The 21,629-nt window shown below is 45.8% G+C and overlaps 1 protein-coding gene and 1 long non-coding RNA gene across 8 annotated transcripts in view; both read left to right on the top strand.

Annotated features, from left to right (window-relative positions):
- ELOVL5 (ELOVL fatty acid elongase 5) overlaps positions 1-21,297 on the top strand; it is a 69,952-nt gene extending 48,655 nt beyond the window's left edge. For all 7 annotated transcript variants that reach the window (XM_082346280.1, XM_082346284.1, XM_082346282.1 and 4 more), the window contains 5 exons: positions 13,023-13,100; positions 13,909-14,080; positions 15,765-15,889; positions 18,034-18,168; positions 19,437-21,297. In XM_082346280.1, coding sequence (XP_082202406.1) covers positions 13,023-13,100; positions 13,909-14,080; positions 15,765-15,889; positions 18,034-18,168; positions 19,437-19,580 — 654 coding nt within the window. In that variant the 3' untranslated portion in view covers positions 19,581-21,297. The remainder of the gene's footprint in view (positions 1-13,022; positions 13,101-13,908; positions 14,081-15,764; positions 15,890-18,033; positions 18,169-19,436) is intronic.
- LOC309607605 lies at positions 1,627-11,267 on the top strand. The gene is made up of 2 exons (XR_014232460.1): positions 1,627-3,077; positions 5,663-11,267. It is a non-coding gene; the product is annotated as an uncharacterized lncRNA (long non-coding RNA).
- Positions 21,298-21,629: the final 332 nt, after the last annotated feature.

The raw sequence follows: 21,629 nt of genomic DNA, 5'->3' as shown, positions 1-21,629 counted from the left end.
GTTTGTGGTCGGTCAGCCTCTCCATCCTGATCTGATCACTGTAAACAGCTTGGAGCTTTGACAGGTTATTTTTTTCAAAGCTAAGAAGACTAGATAGTGAGGTCTGCGTTTAGGGTTGGAATGGTCTAAGTTCAGGCCAGATTATTTTTTCTATATAACAGGGATGTTGAAAACCAAATTTGATGATCTCGAAGGCTTAAGTAAGAGTGAAAGACACATCAGAATCAAAACTTAAGCCTCCTATTTTGACAGTAGAGTCACTTAGCCTTTAAAGCTAGAAGGGGAGGAAAGCTCCCTCCGTGATAAGTACGATTTGTATGCATTTTTAGGGGCAGAACTACACTGTTCAGGTTTACAGTACAAAACTACTGCTAAATCTCTGGGGCTGAGGCTTAAGCCATACATAAAACAAACACTTGCAAGACCTCCTGTTTGGATTTTTAACCTTTCATTGTGGCTTTAATTCTCCAAGGAGTAGTAAAGGAGAAGAAAAGAGGAGAAATCAATACGAATCTTGCAGTGAATTCCCCAGCAGCCTCGGGCTGTGACGGGGGTCTCCCCGTCTGCGTGTGGGCGTGTGCGGGGGTGTGCGTGTGATGCAGGAGCTGGTGGGAAGCAAGTGTCTGATCGTCAGAGGCACTGCCGCTGGGAGAGGTCTAGGTCTGGTCCCCCCAGTGTGTTTCATAAGCCAAGGTAAAGGTTTTATGACTAGGCTGGTAGATGCTACTATCATTGCTTTTATGCCTGACAGTATGTGAAATGCTCACAACTCCTTTTTTGCTTCCTTTCTGGCTAGAGCGAAAGCAGCTTAATTAGCCTCCGAGATGGAGATTGCGGGCCTGGAGGCAAGGGCAGTGCACAGGAGTGGGCCCAGTACTGTGCTCATCTCTGTGTTCCAGGGACAAAGCCGCAGCAAGCTGTCAGGTGTCTTAGAGCAAACCGTTTGCTTTCCCCTACTTGATAGATGGTAGAGCCATTTCCTTAAGAAGGCTCTTATAGAGTTTATTATTACGCCTAGCAATATTCTAGAGAAAAAGTACTTAAGACTATTAAATCTTCCAGAACTTAAGTATCTGCCTTATATGTTTCTCAAGCCCTAGAGATATAATTACAACTTCATAATTAACCTCTCAAACAGGTAATTCCCTGGTAAAGAGGGGAAGAAGAGTGCTGGGTAGATTGCTTCCAAGTGCATGTGGCTGAATTTGGGGGGTTCTAAAAGCATTATAATAGGAAGTACAGATTTCCCTCCAGCACAGCTTGGCGAAAACATTGGAAGATGTTGAGCAGTGTCACAGCCCTGAATAGAGAGATTCAGGAAATAGACAGAGGAGGAAAGTAACGTGCTTAACCCACAATGTAGAGTACATAGAGAAGTAATGGATAAGGGGGCAATAATCCTTAAATTAAACCAAGTTTATAAAAATAGGCCCAGATCAGATATTCCCGAGTTGAAAATAAACCCTAGTACCCACATTAGATGATATTTCTTTTTGATTTTGTCTGACTTTTTTTTTTCCTGTACTTACATAAACCCCTCAGGAATACCCTTATAACATACCTTTTGTCAAGTTTTAAATTTCATTTTAGCTACTGGTTTTTCCTCTTTTTTTTGCTTAGCATTTATAGTCCAATGAATACTGAAACACGGGGCAGTCATGGTGTTTTACAGCCGAACAAACTGAGGGGGCCACGGAGCCCAGCTGGGCCCTCATTTCAGGGAAACATCCCAAGAGTTGGAGCCACTGCCTGTGGTCACACCATTGGCATGGTCACAACGATTAGTCTTTATTTACCCTCCTGCTTATCTACATATTTGGGTCTGTAAAGAATCTTAAAAATAAATATGTAGCCATTGATATTTTTGTTTGTTTAATCCTGTGGTATGAATTCTCAGCTGCCTTGGCAAAGTTCTAGGTTAATATAAAGAAAATTAACTGTTGCAAGGAGAGAAGAGAAATCTTGAAAGAGAGAGATAAAAAGGAAATGAGAGAGGAGTCACAAAGTTTTAAAATGACTAGAAGAAAAGTAACCAAATGACTGTCTTATAACTGTGAAACTGAGTTTTAAGATATAGAAGGAACTTGGTCATAGCTTCTGCATTTGGTAGAAAGAAAATTAAAAAGAGAGACGTGGCTTTACTTCTGATTGCCTCATGAACTTGGTGTTTATTTCTGGGAAAGAGGTCATAATCCCTGAATAGAAGTATGTTTGAAAGTGGTATGTTTTAGATTAGGAGTAGAGGACTTCATGGCAAGCATTTTTTCATTTATTAAATTAGGTGTTGTCTAAGATCACAGTCAGTGGTAAAGGCTCAAATAAAATGTCAAGTTATAGAAGAGAAACAACTTAGTTTGCATTACTCACTCAGCTTTGTAAACCTGTGTCCTCATAGCAAACATAAAAATCTTGTGTGCCGTTCCACCCACACCCCTACTCCTCCAGCCCACCTCACCCCCTCCCCACCGACCTCCCAGGTCCAGGGCATGTTTCATCTGAATGGAAGCCCCACTGTGTTTTCAGACAGTGTATCCACACATCTTTCCCTTTGTCCCCAAGATTGAGAATCCCCACCCACCAGATGCCAGATTGTGGCTTTTCCCTCATTGTGCAGGGTGTACCTGGGCTGGACTCAGGTTTCCCCTGGCTCACCCAGTAGTATAACTCCTTAGTTAACATGTCAGACACTCAGGGGGCTGCTCTGTCCTGACCTGTAACTTTTTTGGTATATCCGCCCTGCTCCTGGCCTCTGGCCTCTCGTCAGCAAAGCAGGGAGGATCCAATGGCTTGGTTTGTCACGGTCCGGAGGGGAGCATCCCCGTGCAGGGATCGCGGGGCTCAGCAGTAGCAGCAGGAAGCAGGTTCAGCACGCACAGCACGTCAACCTTGAACTTGAATGGAGAGAACGGCTGGCTGCCCTCCTTAGCAGCCTGCCCCAGTGCCCCATCCACTCAAACCCCTAAGACCAGATCCTTCCTTTCTTTGGGTCTCTGCCCCCCTAGAAACTCCACTTCCTTCAAACCTAAGCCTGCCTCGGTTTGACAGTCCCCGTCTCGCTTCTGAGGACCCTTCTCAAGGTCAGTTCCTCTGTGACATCTTGAGAGGGCTTGGCTTTAGAGCAGTGATCCCAGCCTCTCCTGCCTCCCCGTGGTCCCGAGGAGCCTGACGCCTTCTCTCCCATCACGGTGCCCCCGGGGGTGCCCACGGTGCCTCCAGCCTTGGGTCTCTCTCACGCACCTCACTGGCTGTAGTAACAATGTTCCTTCCACATCTTTTCCGTCCCCTTGTTAGCATGGCTTCAGCATTAAGACATAAAAAAGCAAATGCCAGAATGACGTTTTACTTTATTTAACAAAGATAAATCACAGATTACAAACAAGATTATTTTGAGTGTTTGTTTATTCCCTTGCAGTTAGAACTGTGTGTTGTGAAGTAGTGTGAGAAAATTCAGTGAAATGAATCAAACATTCAGAACATTTAAAATGTAATTTTAGAGAATGATTGATAGCTAACTCGATAGGTGATCTGAATTGGCATAGATTCAAAACTTTTTTCTTTCCCTTTGCAATTTTTACTTAAAATTGTAAGTCCAAAACTACTTCAGAATATGGAAAATAAAATCATAGAAGTATTATATTTATCTATGCACCTAACAAATATTGACATTACTGGTTTGAATTTTTTGTTTAAAAAGGAAAACATGACAAAAATGCATCTAAAGCACAGCCCCTTCACAGATTTAACTTTCTTCTGAAGTTCGTTTCTTTTCTGAATATGCTTTTATACTTTTACTAAACATGTATGTATATGTGACAACTTACAGAATATTCTGAGACAATTTTTTTAACTTACATAAATGGTGTACAGTTTATACTCTTTATCAAATAGCTTTTTTCAGTCAGCATTATATTTTGAGAATATATGTTGAATCTTATGGATTTCATTTCATTAGTTTTAACTTCTCTGTATTATTTCAGTGTTAGAGTTTATTATGCCATTTTATCCATTTTTCTTTGGATGGACATGTACGTTATTTCCAATGTAACAATTTTGCATTGAGATCCTTGGAGAATTATCTCCCAACACTATCTTTCTCCTTTGCAGAAACTTCACTCTTGTTTTGCATTTTGCATTTTTTTAATGTATTACAGAAACAAAATTGTATTATTTTCCTAATTATTCTCCAAAGCAGCAATTCTCATGTGCTTTACTAGCTAGAAATAAATGTATATGTTGGCATTTGAGATAAAAGGCTTTTGCAGTTAAGAAGGAATTAAAAAGTAAGTTTTTTTCTTGATCAGAAACCTTCCTCCCCAAACAAACAAAAACAATGTTGCATTGAATGTTATTGGACATGTCCCTGCGTGCAAGTGTGATTTATTTATTTATTTATTTAGGCCAGGTATACACTTAGGAGTTAATGACTGAATCTTGACACTCTCTTGTCTTTTAGTGGGGAAATTTTAATCCATTTTTATTTAGTATAATCGTTATTTTGGAATAATTTCTATCACCTTTGTGTGTTTGTGTGTGTGTATGTTTTCTTTGCTCTTTTTTTATTCCTTTCCTGCTTTCTTTTGAATTTTTTTTTTCATTTTACTGATTTAAAAGTTATTCTAATTTTATTATTTAGTAATTACCTATAAGTTTTTAACATGCACCCTTGACTTAATAAAGTCTAAAGTGAATTACTGTTTCTACTCCTGAACAATACAAGGACCGTAGAAGATCTGGGCTCTGATCCCCCATCTTCCATGTTATTGTTGGCAAGTGTTTCATTCCACCTCTTTATGAGGTCCTAAACAGTCATCATTACAGTCTGTGCTTACTGATTTTCTTTGCACACTGTTCATCTGTGAAATCCATTCTTTCCTTTGAGGTTCAGTTTTCTTCTGAAGTAGTTCCTTTTCTGGGAAGGGTAAACTCAGTCTCTGTCTGAGCATCATTTATGTGACTTTATGCTTGAATAGTATTTTAGCAGGGCGTAGAATTCTAAATTAGCAGTTATTTTCCCCCAGCACTTTGCAGATTTATTTCAGAGAAGTCTGCCGCACTCCCATTTTTGTTCATTTTGTAGGTAATCTTTTTCTTTCCAGATATTTCTAAAATTGTTTAAGAATGAAACAGAGTATGCCTGGATAGTAATCCACTTTTATTTATCTCACTCAGGATTGTGCACATCCAAGCTGAGAATTTCTGTGTTTCTTAATTTGGGAAAGTCGTCAGGTATCATATCCTCGATGCTTTCTCCTCCTTCACCAGCTCTGGCTGGAGCTCGTAGTAGATGTGTGTTGGACATTCTCACCCCTATGTATTCTCGTATTTTTTGCATCTTTATTTCTCTCCTGCATTCCTCTAATTCACTCATATTTTCAGTTGTGTCTCATCTGCTCTTTCAGCCATTTTTAGTTTCAGTTACTATACATCTTTTATTTCTAAAAATTCACTGCTTGTTCTATTTTTCACTTCATAACATGGAAACATTGTCTTTTTTCCTACTTAGATACAACTGTGATCTCAAACTTAACCATTTGCTGTATTGCTATTTGAAAATATCCTTTAAAAAATTTTCTTTCAGCTATATCTGTGAGGTCATGCCTCTGGGAATAATTATTATATCAACGTTAATTTTTTTTTTTTTTTTTTTGGCCACACTGCACAGCATGTGGGATCTTAATTTCCCGACCAGGGATCGAACCCGCGCCCCCTGCGTTGGAAGCACAGAGTCTTAATCACTGGACCGCCAGGGAAGACCCTATGTTAAATTTCTTTACCTTTTTTAAAAACAAAAACAGGACAGTTTGTTGGGTGTCCCGTGTAAGCATCCCAAGCTAGTATTGCTGGGGTCATCTCAGGTAAAAGTGTCTGCCCCAAATAAAAGATTTTTTAAAAGAACTGGAATGTAAGCTCACTTCCTCTTTTCTGACTTATTTTTTTAGGGGAAGCCTCACCTTACAGTTAGGCATTAGTGGTGTTGGAGTTTTTTTTTTTTTTTTTTTTTTTTTTTTTTTTTTTTTTTGGCTGTGTTGGGTCTTCGTTTCTGTGCGAGGGCTTTCTCTAGTTGTGGCAAGCGGGGGCCACTCTTCATCGCGGTGCGCGGGCCTCTCACTATCGCGGCCTCTCTTGTTGCGGAGCACAGGCTCCAGACGCGCAGGCTCAGTGATTGTGGCACACGGGCTCAGCTGCTCCGTGGCATGTGGGATCTTCCCAGACCAGGGCTCGAACCCATATTCCCTGCATTGGCAGGCGGATTCTCAACCACTGTGCCACCAGGGAAGCCCGGTGTTGGGGTTTTTTTGGTGTTTCATGTAGCATTTCTGCCTTGTGTTAACGGGGGGGAGGTGGTTCAGCTTTCGCACAGTTTGCTGCGTTGCCAGGACCAGACGTCAGTGGTTTTTTTCTTTGAATCTTCTCTTGAAGATTTCCGATGCTGCTTTATGCGGAGGATGAGAGAAGTTGAGCATTTGACGGGGAGGGTGTGTTGCTTGTGCTTTCCGCCCCCTCTGTAATTGTGGCGTCGGTGCTGTCAGCACGTCTCCCCAGGCCCCCAACGGCACTGCCTCCCCGGCTCTGGCTTTGAAGGTCCTCGATAGAGCTGCAGAGCAGTTGCTCTGGAGACATTATATTCTAAATGGTCTTGTTTTTCCTTCCCTTCAGGCTTTCTTAAAATAGATATGTTATTGTGGAAAAAAATAGGATTTGGAAAAACATTTAAAAGACCTGGCAAGTAATTACTGACTTTTATTTAGAAATGATTTTGTTCCCCAAAATACTTTGAAAAAGACATTTAGTACTATTCTGCCTTTCCCCATTGAACAGAGGTTGAAACTCTGGTGAGATGAATACTTACAGGAAAGGCCCAACTATTGCCTAAAACACTTCTCACTCACAGTTCCCTTACCACTGAAACTCCTTGCTCAGAAAGAAGCTTCTCTCAGGGAGAAGCAGCGCCTCAGTTACCTGCCTGTCCATTTACCTGGCACTGCCCTGAGGGAATGCCTGCAGTGGACGGGTGGAGAGAAGGATTCAGCCTTCTGACAGACAGCCTTCCCCTCAGCCATACTCCCGGGGCACAGGGAAGGGATGCCTTCCAGTAGAGAGGAAGCTTTGGCTTTGGTCCAGAGCCAAGGCCTGACTCCTCTAAACTGACCCTACAGACCTGGGTAACTGAGCCTTACAGCTGGTGTAACAAGGAACCGGTCTACAAATCCTCCACTAAAGCAGACTCAGTTTGTAAAGCAGGAGTCAGTAGGTAAGCTGGAGGTCTCTCTTTAAAGTATGCAGAGGATGCTCTGGTGGGGCTTCTGTATACAGTCGGAGCAGCAGCAGTGCAGACCTAGTCACGAGCCTTCAAGCGCTGGGGCAGAAAGAGCAGACATTCGTGTAGAGTCATAGCAAAGACGTATATATACACAGTGCCTGCCTTATGCCAGGTACTGGCTTCACTCACTGTTCGTCACACTGCCACTGTCCCCTTTCTGCAGAGGCAAAGCCCCGGGTGGACCTGGGATTCGAGTCTGTGCTTCAGGCCATTGTGCGTCACTGCCTCAGAACACTGAGCCTCAGCTTGGGTTTTCTCTCCCAGCCAGTCCCGTAAAATATAAAATGAGTGTTTCTTGTGGGGTACGTGGAAGCAACTTACCAGAAACCACCTCTCAGGAGGCTGAATAGTGAGAGAAAAGGACTGCTAGCGTGAATGGACAGGGCCCAGGGTTGAGGGAAGAATGCCAGACATACCTGTGTCAGGCTAGGCTGAGGACAAGCTGTTTCTTTGTGCTTTGTTCTGAAGCCTTCTCTAGTGTACAGAGCCTGTACTTATGACGTAACCAAGAGTATTGCAGTCGGCTGTAACCCAACGGGTTCCTGGGCCTCAGTGGAAGAAAACACTTTTAGAGGTCACGGGTATGAAATTATCTTAATGGGCATCCTTCTGTTCTGGACAGGAAAGATTTGAAATTCAAAACCACATGCTTTGACTTGACCCTGTTCCATAATGGCACTGCCAGTATTGGCCAGCTAAACCTGGGAGAAAGAGGTACTTTTAGTTTGGGAGTAGCTGATGGTTCATTTGAAACCAAACATCTGCTAAAGATAAAGATGCAGCGAAAGGTCTGCTTTTCCATAGAATTCTTCATGAATAGAGTATCTTCGTTGTGTTCTTACTAAAGACACAAAAACAGACAAAGAAGGTCAGAGGAGCTTGGAAGTGCTGTTAGAGATTGCATTTGGACCGAGAGTCAGGATTCCTAGGTGCTGGTCCCAGCAGTGCCACCGAGAAGCTGTGTGACTTCGGACCAGCCACATCACTACTCGTCTCTGTTTCCCTTAATAAAAACATGAACTTGTACCGGGTCTAAAGAAGTACACACTTGTAGTAGATGCCCACAGGAACAGTCAAATCTGGGAAGATGTCAACCTCACACACTTCTGGTGGTGGTGCTTATTTTAGCAGAGTCCCTCGGGTCCCGGGATGGTGGTATTTCAGCATGCATAGTGTCTGTTCCCGTTACCTTTCATTCCATTTCTGCTTAGGGGGAAGTAACCACACAGCTCAGCAAACCCGCATCACTAAATCCATTAGCCCCTTTTGGAAAGGGGTCACCTTACTGCTCTTGGGTTGTTGGGGTGAGTGACTGATACGGGCCACACAGGAGGACATTTTTCTGCTTAAAGTGTTTCAAATGATCTTGTTTCTTGAGATGCTTTGGTGGCATTACAGAAAGTGCCATGGAAGTGGTTATCATGCTGTAGGGTATACATTTGTGGTTAAATTGTGGTGTTAGATGAGAAAAGTCAACTCTCACCTAGACAATCAACTAGAGATGAATCACTCCGTGAACTGCATCATCCAAGCCCAGCTGTGATTTTCACCTCAGTTGTCTTCTTTAAGTGAAAAGATGCACGAGACCACTTTTGGTTATTGAATTTGTCTCGTAAGGAGAGAAGGAAGCTTCTAGCTAGGCTTTAATTATAGCTCTGCACACGCCCATGGCCTAATTGAAGTTTGCTTTACTCCGGAGAAGGAGTGGTGGTTCACAGCAGTGCTGTGTGTGTCTCGGTTACTGGGGAAAAGCCAGGTGTAGGGTACTTAGTGCTCCGTCGGTTGCTCTTGGAGTGGCCGGGTGGCATCAGGAGCTGGGGAGGTGGTGGCCAGCTGCTCGCTGTGGCCTGCTTTTGCATTGGAGCACGGACCTGCCCTCTCGGGGTGACTTCCAGAAGTCAGGGTAGAGCCCTGTCCTCACTTCCAGTGCCTCCCCTTTGGTCCCACGTCCTGGGCCCTCCCTGGGGCTGCAGTGTGATGAATTTCCAGGGATGGCCCAGAGCAGCTCTTGGAGGGAAGCCAGGCCTGGCGAGAGCACTGTCTCCTCTGAGGCGCTCCTCTCAGGCTGGAGGGGAGGCCAGGCCTCGGCTGAGAGCCTCCGGGCTCTGTTACTCAGACATGCCGTTTCCTTCTGACGGGAATGGAGAGAGCGGGACCCTGATACTGGCCACCTGTACGGAGCGTGGCTGAGAAGCTTAGGTGAATAAACTTGAACTCGGGTGCTTGATCCTCATGTGTTAAATATCCTATCCCTTTTGAAGCCAAGGGTATTTAAGAATTAAACTCCATGTCACCAGTATGACATTTGATGAGGACTGGTTTTCGTCTTGTGAACAGAAACTTTTTTTTTCCCCCTGCAAGTAAAACGTTGGGCCTAGATTTAAGGGGCAAGAAGCAGCACCTTGAACACTTTGTTTGTTGTTATTGAGCAAATATTTGTTCAGCATCTCTTCTGTACGAGTCCCCGTTCCATCTCCCCCAACCCCCGTGATGAATTCTGTGGACGCAGATATGCAGCCGCAGCCTCTGAGAGCTTACAGAGGAGCTTCAGACAGAGCCAGTGACGGGTCTTAAAGGAGCATGTAAGCAAATAGGTGTAAGTCATGGCACCTAGGCTCGGAGGCAGGGGACTGGCTTCAGCTGGAGTGCTCAAGGGAGCAATCATGAAAAACAATAAAACTTTAGGTGACCTTTGAAGGATGAATAAGATTTTGAGAGCTGGCGATGGGGGTCCATGGGTGCAGAGAGCACTGCAGTTGAAAAGGATAAAGTAATGGTCATTTCTAACCGTTGCTGTGCTTATCCTCTATACCAGGTTGGGTGAGATAAGCATTACACACATCTTGTTAACTTCTCACGGCAGCCTGAACAGGCCCGAGTATTATTTTTATCCTGTTTGAAGAGTGAGGAAAATGAGGCCTAAAGAGCTGCCATCTGTTTTTATATATAAAGGAACAGGCATGGTTTGCTGTTTCATAGTATTTTTTGTGCTCCCTCCCTCCCATTGGTGATGTAAAAGAACTACAAGTTTCTGTTTTTAAGGAAAGGCTTCTGTGAACAAAGATTTTACATTCTCTTCTGGTGTTTTTGAAAGTTGTTTCCCCTTTTTTACTGCCAAGGGGCAAAAGCAGATGTGCTTAGAGGAGATGCCCAGAAGTGGTGACGAGTTTGCTTTGAAGTATTCACACTGTCTCTCCTAGTTGCTCCTGTGACCAGAAGCACGGAATCATGAAACATCCAGCTGGGCTCAAGGGGTGGGACTTTCTACAAGGGAAACAGATTTTGCACTTGGAGACTGTATCTCACCTGGGAGAGGCTCACACCTGTGATCTAGGCTTCTTTATCTCCATCCTTTAACCCAGCGGAGTTCCAAAAAGTTCTTTCTCTGTACCCTCCAGCCACAGAAGAAAATTTATCAGCTCCCTCATGGGGTAGAAGGAAGGGCAGCAAAGAACATTGTGCCAAGACGACACCTCTCTTCCCTCAGGTTTCCACCCCAGCGCGGGCACACACGCAGTCCACTTTAGACTCAGGCTTTGTATCTTGATTGTTGGGACTTCTGATAGGTCCACATGCGGTGTGCTTAACTGGCATGACTTTAGAAAGGGGAAGACCAGAAAGATAATATACCTTCCAATAAATTACCTATGGGTCTGGTTTTTCAAAGGTAGTATAGTGTAGTTTATGTGTGGTCTGTTTTCAAAAAAATCTTAACTTAGTAACTGTAGAAAATTAAAACAGAACCTTTGGCAATAATTTAATCCAGCCTCATCTGCTTACGGTAAAGAATGACCAAGGCCTAAGGGAATTAGCTGGCGTGCCCCAGGTTGCTAACTAGCCCTGGTACTTCTGCCCCTAATCCTGGGTTCTTTTCATCATAAAATGATGGGCTGGTCTTTGGCCACAAAAACCATGTTAGCTCTTAAAGAAGTTAGTAGAAGGAAAACTAGATTGAAGCAGGGTGTTGAGTGTGCTGGCTCTTGTCTCTGAGGGTGGAAGTTTAACCCTTTGTCTTCAGACCCTCGTGATCAGCTGATGTTCCCTGAGGGCATCTGTGTGCAGCCAAACTCTGTTGGAGGGCAGTGTGGGGGAAGGTGGTCAGTGCGAGGTTCTAAAGTCCTGTGTTTCGGTTACATCTTTCGTGCAGCACTGGTGAGTGAACCATTTCTTACATGAATCAGGTAGCATGAAACCAGTGGTTCCCACTCCTAGTTTCACACTGGAATTGCCTTGCAAGCTTCTGGTTTAATGGTCTGGGGGAGGCCAGGCATTAGCAATTTTTAGAAGCTCCCCTGGTGAGCCTGTCCTACAGCTGGAATGGGAGCCACAGCTTAACAGTTCTCAAACATCAGCTGCATCAGAAATCACCTGTGGAACAACCTGATTTCACACCGCGGAGCTTCACACCCAGAAATTTCTGATTCAGTGGGTCTGGGGTTGGGCCTGAGATTTTATATTTCTAGCTAACTCCTGGGTGATACTGCTGCTGCTGCATCAGGGCCACACTTTGTAAACCACAGGACTGGATTCTCTAGGGTTTTGGCTCTGAAGCTCCAGGCAGGGCTCAGGTATTTGCATGTCTTTTGAGTTCCCAACGTGATGCTGGCGCAGCTGGACTGGGAAACACATTGAGAACCACACTTGGGGGCCCAGTGGCCGGTTCCTCGTGTTGGCTCCCCAGATGAGCTCAAGCACGACAAGACAGACCACCTGAGGTTTCTCCTCCCATGGCCCCACTTGACCACCAGAGGGAGAGCCACCAGGAACAGTTGAGGATGCCGAGGCTTCAGGAGGAGGGGGTGAGCTGCGGTCTCCGTGGAGAAAGGCGCAGCTCGTGGGTGTCTGTCCGGCTGGAACATAGTGGACACGCACAGGGTAGTCAAATCACACCTTCCCTCTGGGCCGTTGGAGCAGGTCCTTAGGTCTCCCCCTAGCCGGGCGTCATCCTCATGTGTGGGTGAGGCAGCTGAGGCCCTCATGGAGAACTGGCGACCCTGCAGCTCTGCACCCGAAGTCCGGGGTCCTCGCTGTGCCACCACAGTGCCTACTCTGCTGCAGGTGAGTTCCGAGGCATGGGCACGGTTCCTCAGTTCGCAGAGGTCTCATTCATGGATCCGGAGATGACACAGCAACGGAACACAGTGAAGAGGCTCAGGCTGGACTCGGTGGCCCCAGGCTTGCAGCAGGGGGGCTCCAGACCAGCATCAGGATCACCTGGGAACCTGCTAGAAATAGGAATTCTTGGGCCCCACCCCAGACCTGCCAGACCAGAAACACTCCCCAGCAGTCTGCCTCTCACTGTGCCCTTGAGGTGATTCTGGTCCTACACCCTCAGGTTTGAGAAAGCCTGTGGTTTCCCCTGAGGCCGCGGCAGGGCAGGACCCAAGCCCATGATTGGATCGCTTGGGCCTCGGAATTGGCGAGGTGCCTGTGACGGGCCCAGGGGAACTGAGGGTTCTGGAGAGAGGCAGCCTGGCAAAGCAGGGCCTGCCCCTTGTGAAATTGAGTCCCTAGTCATTTAAACCCCCCTTAGTTCACAATCCCTTGTCATTATGGTTTTTTGCCCAGAGCAAACTTGCCTCAGCACAGCCCAAGGTCAGTCTGCACAGATTCTCAAATTAATGAACTTCAGTTGAATAGGGCTTTTCCTGGTTCTTATTTTGTTGGTGATTAGCTTTTTCCCTTTTTCTTTTTTTTCCAGTTAGTGACGGGAGTATGGGAAGGCCAGTACAACTTCTTCTGTCAGGGCACACGCAGTAGAGGAGAAGCAGACATGAAGGTATTGTCTTTTTTTTTTTTTTAATAACTAAATTGTTCAAAAGACAAGATGGCTGTCCAGATAATCCCTGTGGACATTTTTTAAAGAACTTTAAAAGCAGTATGTGCACATGGTATGAAAACTTAAGCAGCATGAAAAGTATAGAATGGAAACTAAAATCTCCCTCTCTGCAAAAGGTAAGTCCTGTTAACAGCTTCCAGGGGAAAAAAATGTGCATGCATTTATCAGTATTTGTGCTCTGTTTATATAAACAGGATCGGAAGGATGTCTTAAGTGTTTTAATCATTCCTCTAAGTGGCCTCTGAGTGTGGTCTGTCGATTCCAGCTTCCACTCTGGCGTGCTTTTTGGGTTTTGTTTTAACAAAACGCTGCAGTCTACCCTCAGCGTGGCAGTCATTTCCTTAGAGACCCCATGTGGCACATTTAATTGGGCAGAACCTGGCACTGGATACCCTGATTCCTTTCTTCCTCTGCCTCGTGTCTGTCACCTGCCCCATGCCAGCCCCTGAAAGCAGAAGTGCCTTTCATGTGGTTTTCTTCCTCCGATGGCTCTGTAGGCTCCTTCCAGAGGGAACAGGCGGCCTGCAGGGATCTGTTAGAGTCATGAAAGGGGTTGGTGGACCTTTGAGAGCTTTCCCTGCCTTCACTCCCCGCAGTCCCCCACCCAGCCCCCGGTGTTCTGGTTAAAGGCACTGCAGAGTGACTGGCTTTGGCGGGGCCAGTCGGTGGGGGCGGGGGGGGGGCGGTGCGGAGGGATCCTGGGGTTGAGCACAGAACCTGGAAGACGCTGATGGCCCCTTCCTCCTAGATCGTCCGCGTGCTCTGGTGGTACTACTTCTCCAAGCTCATTGAGTTCATGGACACCTTCTTCTTCATCCTGCGCAAGAACAACCACCAGGTCACAGTCCTGCATGTGTACCACCACGCCTCCATGCTCAACATCTGGTGGTTCGTGATGAACTGGGTCCCCTGTGGCCACTGTGAGTCTGGCATCTTTGGGGACAGGTGTGAGCGGAAAGGCTGAGTTGAAACTAAGGCTTTGAGAAAAGGTGTTGTTTCTGTAGACATCTAGGTCAAGCCTTTGAACGTGGTGTCCAGGTTGCCTTTAACGATAGTCTGTGGGGCCTGTGCACTCAGCAAGCTAACAGAACCTTTTTCTAGTTTGGTGCACATCCTGTGCTGATTTGGCGGGATGAGGGAAAGACCAGATTCCCAGCCTGGGGCACATGAAGAAATCAGGACAGAGTTCTCTATTCCAGATTGTTCCTGATCCTTGTTTTCCCTATAATTTGGAAGATGTGTGACTGACAGGGACAGACCAGGAAGATGGAATCACACCATGGAGTGGGCACCGGAGAACAAGCTTTAGCTGTAGTGCCTCAGGGAGTCTGCACATACTCTGATATAGTGACCCTCGCCTTCCTGAAGCGTGTTTAGCTGAGCAGCTTCTGTGACAAGCGCCAACATTTGAAGTAAATTCTCTAAGAAGGATGTGGACCGCTTGTAGTCTGAAGTGTCCTATAATTTCCAGGGATTTAAGTTGTCCCTGTCAGTTTCAGCCCAGGAGTTCTAACATGTCCCAGTCAAAATTCCTGTCATCCATCACCAACAGATTTGATCAGGACCCCTTGAGTCTATTCACATATGTTTTTCCCCAGGATAGCGCCACCCTTGATTAACTTGGCCCACCAGGATTCACATAGAGGATTTTCGAACCAGAAAGGACTTTCCAAGTACAGCCCCTTCCAGTTTGGGAGAACCCTGAGACAAAAGAAGGGTTGGTAGAGCTCACACCTCATGGCCATGGGTTACCTGACTTAACTTTCTAATAGAAACGGCACCTCCCCACATTAGAAGAGGACCTTAAATGTCAAAGATCCCACAGGATGACAGATCATCACCAGCCCCACCTGGCCGATGAGAAACAACCAGAGAATGGACGTGACTTGTCCAAGGTCACGCAACCAGTTACTATCATAGCCCAGCCTGGTGTGTCTGACCACACAACGGGGAATGCTGGTAGCTTTGCTTGATTGCTTACTGTGGGGGCAGAGGGCGGAGAGTCTGAAAAAAGACCTGCTGGTCCTACTGGAAATTATAAATTAAGACGTAAATAATGGGTCTCTCATCTCTAAGGAACGAGGCTCTGGACTCTATTATTGATAAGAATATATGGCCTCCGCACTGCAGTCCTGGGGAATAATTAGGAGGTGATTTCAAAGGCCTCTCCAGACCTCAGCAAATGTGTAGAGACAGCCAGCTTTGAACGTACTGCCCGTCGGCTGTCTTCCCCACGTCTTCAACGCAGCAGTCAGAGGCACTTGGGCAGCTGCCTCTGGGAGTCACTGGGGGCCTGGCAGCAAAACCTTTAGGTGCCAGAGTGGGGCAGGTGGTCTCCTGACTCCTGTGCTGGATGCCCACCTGGTAGCTGCAGCAGACCCTGGGCTTAAAGCATCATGACGACGGCCTTCCCCGGGTGGAAACTGAATTCTGATCGCATGCCCGTGCAGTGCCAGATTGCTGCCGCCGTGTCTGCCAGCCCCTGTTCAAAAACACTTTTTTTTTTTTTTTTTTTGATTTAGAAAGAATCTTGGATTTTATTTGTGACCTATTACATATAAAACATTGAGGCATCCTCCTCCCCAATTCCCTCTGTTCCTGCAGCTTATTTTGGTGCCACACTTAACAGCTTCATCCACGTCCTCATGTACTCGTACTACGGTCTGTCGTCCGTCCCTTCCATGAGGCCGTACCTCTGGTGGAAGAAGTACATCACGCAGGGGCAGCTGGTGAGTGACGTGGCCTCTTTGCCCCGGGACTTGCCACCTGGGGAACGCCGAGCTCTTCCTGGGGTGCTCTTGCTGCCCTCCTGGCTTCATTGTTGTTTACTAGCACCTAAGATGTGGCTTTCCCATCCTCTCTCTCTGGGTCCAGTTAAACTCCTTGAAGTGGGCAGAGCAGGGAATCGTGTTCATTTCAGTCGATGGAGAGACCGTGCCTGTGAGCGTGCAGCTAGTTGGATTGCGGAACAAGGACTAAATCTTAACCCTCTAACTTCAAGTTCAGCCATTTGTTCTGAGTTTGTGCACAGAGCATATGTGTGTGCACATGTTTTCTAATTAGAACCCAAATCCAAGGTGAAATCTGTGTATCTGTGTTTCCAGGATTTGCTGAGAGGAGCATGAGCCCAGGGCGCTAGCTTATTAGGCAGCAAGGATGCAGGTGCCGGGCCACCTCTCAGCCTGTGTGGTGGTGAGGATGGCACTGCTGTGCCTCAGGTGACAGCCCCCTTCCTGGGCCCACGTGCCAGGGCCACCCAGCAGCTGTTCGCACTTGGTGGTTATTTCCCACCGTCCTTTTTAAAGCTTTCCTCAGCTGTCAGTATATTATACATCCTATTCCTTTCCCTTCCTGATTTCTTTCATAAACTAATTATTAACTATTACTACTCACGTTAAAATCCTGACATTTGTTGAGTTTACTACGTGCCAGGCTCTCATGTCAAGTAAGCAGTTTTACATGGATTGTCCCACTAGCCTGATTTTGTGTTATTACCCCTATTTTATAGATGAGGACATGGCAATAGGCCAGAGCTAGCTAACCTGTCGATATTAGATATTAAACCCCTGGCCCTGGCCTTGCCTTATTGGTACATTTTTTTCTAAGGAAACCAAGCTGATTCAGATCCCTCCAAGCCAATTGCGATTTTTCGATATTGAAAGATAACCTTCTGGGAAAAAAAAATCTGAGGAGACCTTCTGAGCTGCTTATGTGTTTGGCGTTTCGTTATCATCTCTTTGCCAGCGGCTGGACAGTCCTTGTTAATTTTCTCCTTACCCACCTGTGAGGAAGGATAATTGTTCTTCAGCCTCCCTGTTACACTTGAGAAGTGACGCAGAGATCGATTTGCTCCACGCAGCGTGGCGCTGCAGAAGCAGAATTTGGAACAGCCTGGAGAGCTGGTCTCCCATTAGGCTCTGCCCTTTGAGGTAGAAGATTGCACCCAGTTCGCCTAGATTTATTCTACGCACCACTTACAGTTTCTTCTCAGTCTAGAATACTTAACCTTAAAAAAGGAAACAAACAAAAACAAAAAACAGTTCCCTACATAGAAGCACTGAAAGGTGGGCCCGAAATCCAGTGGGCAGAGCCCTGCCCTCCGCTGTTACTCCTTAAAGTAAGCAGCAACCATGCCTTATCTTAGCTCCTTCTCCCCATTTCCCCAGGCCCTTGCCCTGCTTCTCAAGATTGACTTGTCAGAAATAATCTAGGGAATTAGCATTGTATGCCAATCAGAGTATAAGTCTGTCTGCCAGCCTCAGCCTTCACCAAACCCAGAAGGTCCACGGATAAGGATGGGGAAAGTGTCCCGTGGGATTGCACGTCCTGCGGTGAGGTCCCTGGTCCCTCTAAACATACACCCCACACCCATCCTTCCTTTACAAAGAAAACAAAAAACAAAACTCTTCCATCTCCTATACTGTATTCCTGAAGTGTGTGTGTGTGTGTGTATTAGTTTTTTAAACACGTTTTCCATTTTTCCCTCCAGCTTCATTGAGATATAATTCACATACAGTATTGTGTAAGTTTAAGGTGTACAACGTAATGATTTGATATACATATCTGTTGTGAAATCTACCCTCAGCAACTTCCAAATATACAACGCAGTGTTGCTGGCTGTTCCCCAAGCTTTAGAGAAGATGGTTTCAGTAGTTGGAAGGGCAGGAGTGTACACATAGGACCCATTCAGATGTATAATGAGTTTGGGTACGCTTAGCACATGCACCGTGTTTTTGAAATGACCTCTGTACCTACAGAAAGGTTAATAAGTGTTCCTTCCGAAACTTGGGGGTGCGGGGTAGAGCGCCCATCTGGCGGATGCCTTGACCCTGGGCCGTGGCCGCGTGCTCAGCTGTGTCTCCTCCCCCACCAGCTACAGTTTGTGCTGACCATCATCCAGACCAGCTGCGGGGTCATCTGGCCGTGCGCCTTCCCTCTTGGTTGGTTGTATTTCCAGATCGGATACATGATTTCTCTGATTGCCCTCTTCACAAACTTCTATATTCAGGTAAATCTCACTCTTCTGTGGCGGTTGAGATTTGGGGTCCTTGCAGCCAAGGCCCTCATTCATTCCTTTAATGGGGAGCCCCTGCCTTGGTGGGGCTGGGGTGGGGGTCACTGCCAATGTAGGAGGAGGTACTGAAGTCTGTCCAGGCCTCTGGAGTTCCAGGTCTTCGATGAGGGAGGCTCGGGGTCCCTGTGGGAAAGCAGAGCTGTCCGGCAGGCCCCGTACCGCTTCCCTCGTGGCCACTGCAGACCCGCCATAGGTGAGTCTCAATCCCATGTCCCTCAGCCCCACTGCCCTAAACTTTGGGGCTTAATTAAATGTCTGAAGAGATTTCCATCACAGACCCCAGCTATAGACAGAACTCAGCCCAGCCTTTCGTCCTGGTTTTCTTACACTTTCTCTCCCCGCTGCTCAGGTTTGGGGGTGCGGGTCGTTCCCAAGTGCATGATGTGATGTAGGTTTTTGGTCCTGGAAGGGTCTGTTTAGGGCAGATTACCTACAGGGGAGCCTGACCTTTTGTGGCCACTGTTGGCTCCCCTGTGTCCCGTCACCCCTGGGGCTCGTGTGTTCGTGCTCCATGAGCAGGGCCTGGTTCTGGGCAGGCATACAGGGGGTGGTGAGGAGCAAGGACAGAGGGAGTAAAGCCGGGTCACATTGGGCATCCCTCCCCCCCCCCGGGGGGGGGGAGGGGGCAGAGCAGCATGTTTGCCCCTCCCTGCGCCCCATGCAGACGGACACCTTTCCCCAGACACTCCTGGGGTGGCGGCTTTGAGTTGCGTTCACATCTTGCCGGGCTGGTGGTTCATGCTACACTTTGGGGCAGTCACCAGGTATGAGGGAGGTTAAAGGATAGGGCCCGACGAAGCTGAAGCCACACCTGTTTTGACTGCCCTCGTGGCAGAGCACTTTGTACATAAAGGGCCGAAATAGTTGCTGAAGTCATGAGGCAGTTTTGAAGGCAGAGGATGTGAGTGACAGAAGGTACCGCAGTGGGAGCGTGGAAGGGCAGAGCTGAGTGAAGTGTAAATTGTGTTTTCTGTCCGACTCTCAAATCACATTGATACAGTGAGCCTGTGACTCACTGAACTTACCAGGCTGAGCCTCAAAAAATGGAAGAGTGATTGAAACCAGTGGCAAAAAAACATTTTCCTGGTCGCTTGACCACAGACGTTGCTTCTTGATATGATAGCACTGGTCCCCAAAGGCGCTAACGTTAGGGATGCAGCTGGGCCTCCGCCGTGGTTCCCATCTGCCCTTATGCCTTGCAGACCTACAACAAGAAGGGGGCCTCCCGGAGGAGAGAACACCAGAAGGATCACCAGAACGGCTCCGTGACGGCCGTGAACGGCCACACCAGCAGTTTTTCTTCCCTGGAAAACAATGTGAAGCCGAGGAAGCAGCGTAAGGACTGAGGCCCGAGGGTTGACAGCCTCTGAGCCACGTCGTCTGATTGTAAGCACATATGAATTGTGCCCAATGCTCGTTAACAGCTGCTGTAACTAGTCGGCCTACAATAGTGTGACTCACGTAGGACCTCTTCCATCAGTTCCAAACCCCTAGAAAATGTAGACAGATTACCCAAGTAGGCATAAGATTTTTAACATTTCTGGGCTCTCACCGACCCCTGCGCTAGACTGTGGAGGGCGTGTTGTTGTAGTACACGACACTGCTGTTGCCTTATTAGTTATAACATGATAGGTGCTGAATTGTGATTCACAATTTAATAACACTGTAATCCACACTTTTTTTTTTTTAACTGTAGATCATGCATGTGATTGTAAATTTGTATAATGGTGTTACAGTAGAGAAACACACATGCCTTAAAAGTTAAAAAACAGGGCCCAAAGCGTATTAGTTTAAATTAGGGTATGTTTCAAGTTTTTATTCATTTCTATTAACTCTGTTCAGAAAAATCAAAGACCGTGATTTATGAAACTATCGTGTGACACATAGTTTCAAGTGACTTGTACATGTGAAATCGGCACCTTCAGTTTTGTAATATTGGCTTTAAATCAGGCAGGTTCAAATCTAGTGGAACAGTCAGTTTAACTTTTTAACAGATCTTATTTTTTTATTTTGAGTGCCACTATTAATAATGTAAAAAGGGAGGGGGGGTTCTAAAGCAGTCTTGATGAAACTTAAAATATATATTCTTTGTCTTCAGGATTTTAGGAAGTGTGTAGGATGAGTAGGCCGTTTTAAATTTCAGAAGTGCTAAGTGTTTTTATACAGGAAACAAAGCCCATTTTGCTTTCCACTTGTGAGAGAAGATTTATACTTTTCAAGAGAGATGATTAAATGTTTACCATTTGACAGAGTCCCATAGATGAGCAGTGGGGAACTGGTTGCCAGGGTCCAAATTTGGGTTGATTTCTGGACTATTTGTTTTGACATAAACTTCCTTTGAAAATGTGCCTAGCTTACCAAAATGAATTAAAGGTGGGGAAAGGACCTTAGAAAAATTTAAGGTAAAATTAAACAGATAGCTGCAGCATGAGAGAACTGGGGAATTGGATAGAGATGGTTTGTTTAATGTAAATCTAATAGCACCTGTAATTTTTTTATCCTTCAAATCTAAAGATTTGTTTAGAAATACTTGTTTAAAAATAAGACTGCTTATCATAAAATCATGTCTCATACCCTAGAGGCAGTGGTCAAACAGATAAGGACTGTTGTGTGTGTCATTTTAAAGTGTTGGAATTTAGCCTCTGAATACCTTCTCCGTTGGAGGAAAAAAACATTCACTGAACCACTCATGACACATCTGAGAAGGTCATTGACAATGTGTGAACGAATTGTTGGTTTGATATTTATGTAAATATCAGTTTATCATGCTTTAATTTTGCACATTCATATTATAGGGAGCCAGTTGGTTCTCTTAATTAGTCTTGTGGGATTTCTGTTTGGAAGGAGTCACAGCATCTGTTTACATTTACCTTATCAAATCTAGAATGTGTATATTTGTAAATGTATGTCTTCCTAGGTACTAGTTTGCGAATGTCTTTACATATTTCAATACAGAAAGTATAACATTCAATAGTGTGCTGTCAAAGTGTGCTTTAGCTCATCTGGATATACCCACAATGTTAAATAATGTCTAAACATTAATCATTAAAATGTTTTTGATTACCTGTGCTTAGTTTTACATTGTTTATATGCTGCTAATTCTGAATGACTGGAGAAAAATCCGCTCTCTTCACCATCTAGGAACTCACCCAAACAGATGTAAATAATTCAGTTTGGAAGGTTATATTGTGGCTCAGCCTCAGGAGGAGGGATCCCCACATCGTAAGACATGGTGGTGGCTGAACCCCAATTCCTTCCTCTAAGCCTTTCCCAGTTTGCCCACTAAAGGCCCCAGCTCGAAGTCCACTCCTTTTTCCTTCCTCCCTCCCTACCCCAGGCTATTAGAGTTACTTTCCTAGATCTAGACCAGAGGTCTGCACATTCTTTCTGTAAAG

Source organism: Balaenoptera borealis (assembly GCF_965194805.1).
Source record: "Balaenoptera borealis genome assembly, chromosome: 12".
NCBI lineage: Eukaryota > Metazoa > Chordata > Mammalia > Artiodactyla > Balaenopteridae > Balaenoptera > Balaenoptera borealis.
The sequence above is the reverse complement of the archived record's forward strand: the minus strand, read 5'-3'. Positions and strand labels throughout refer to the sequence as shown.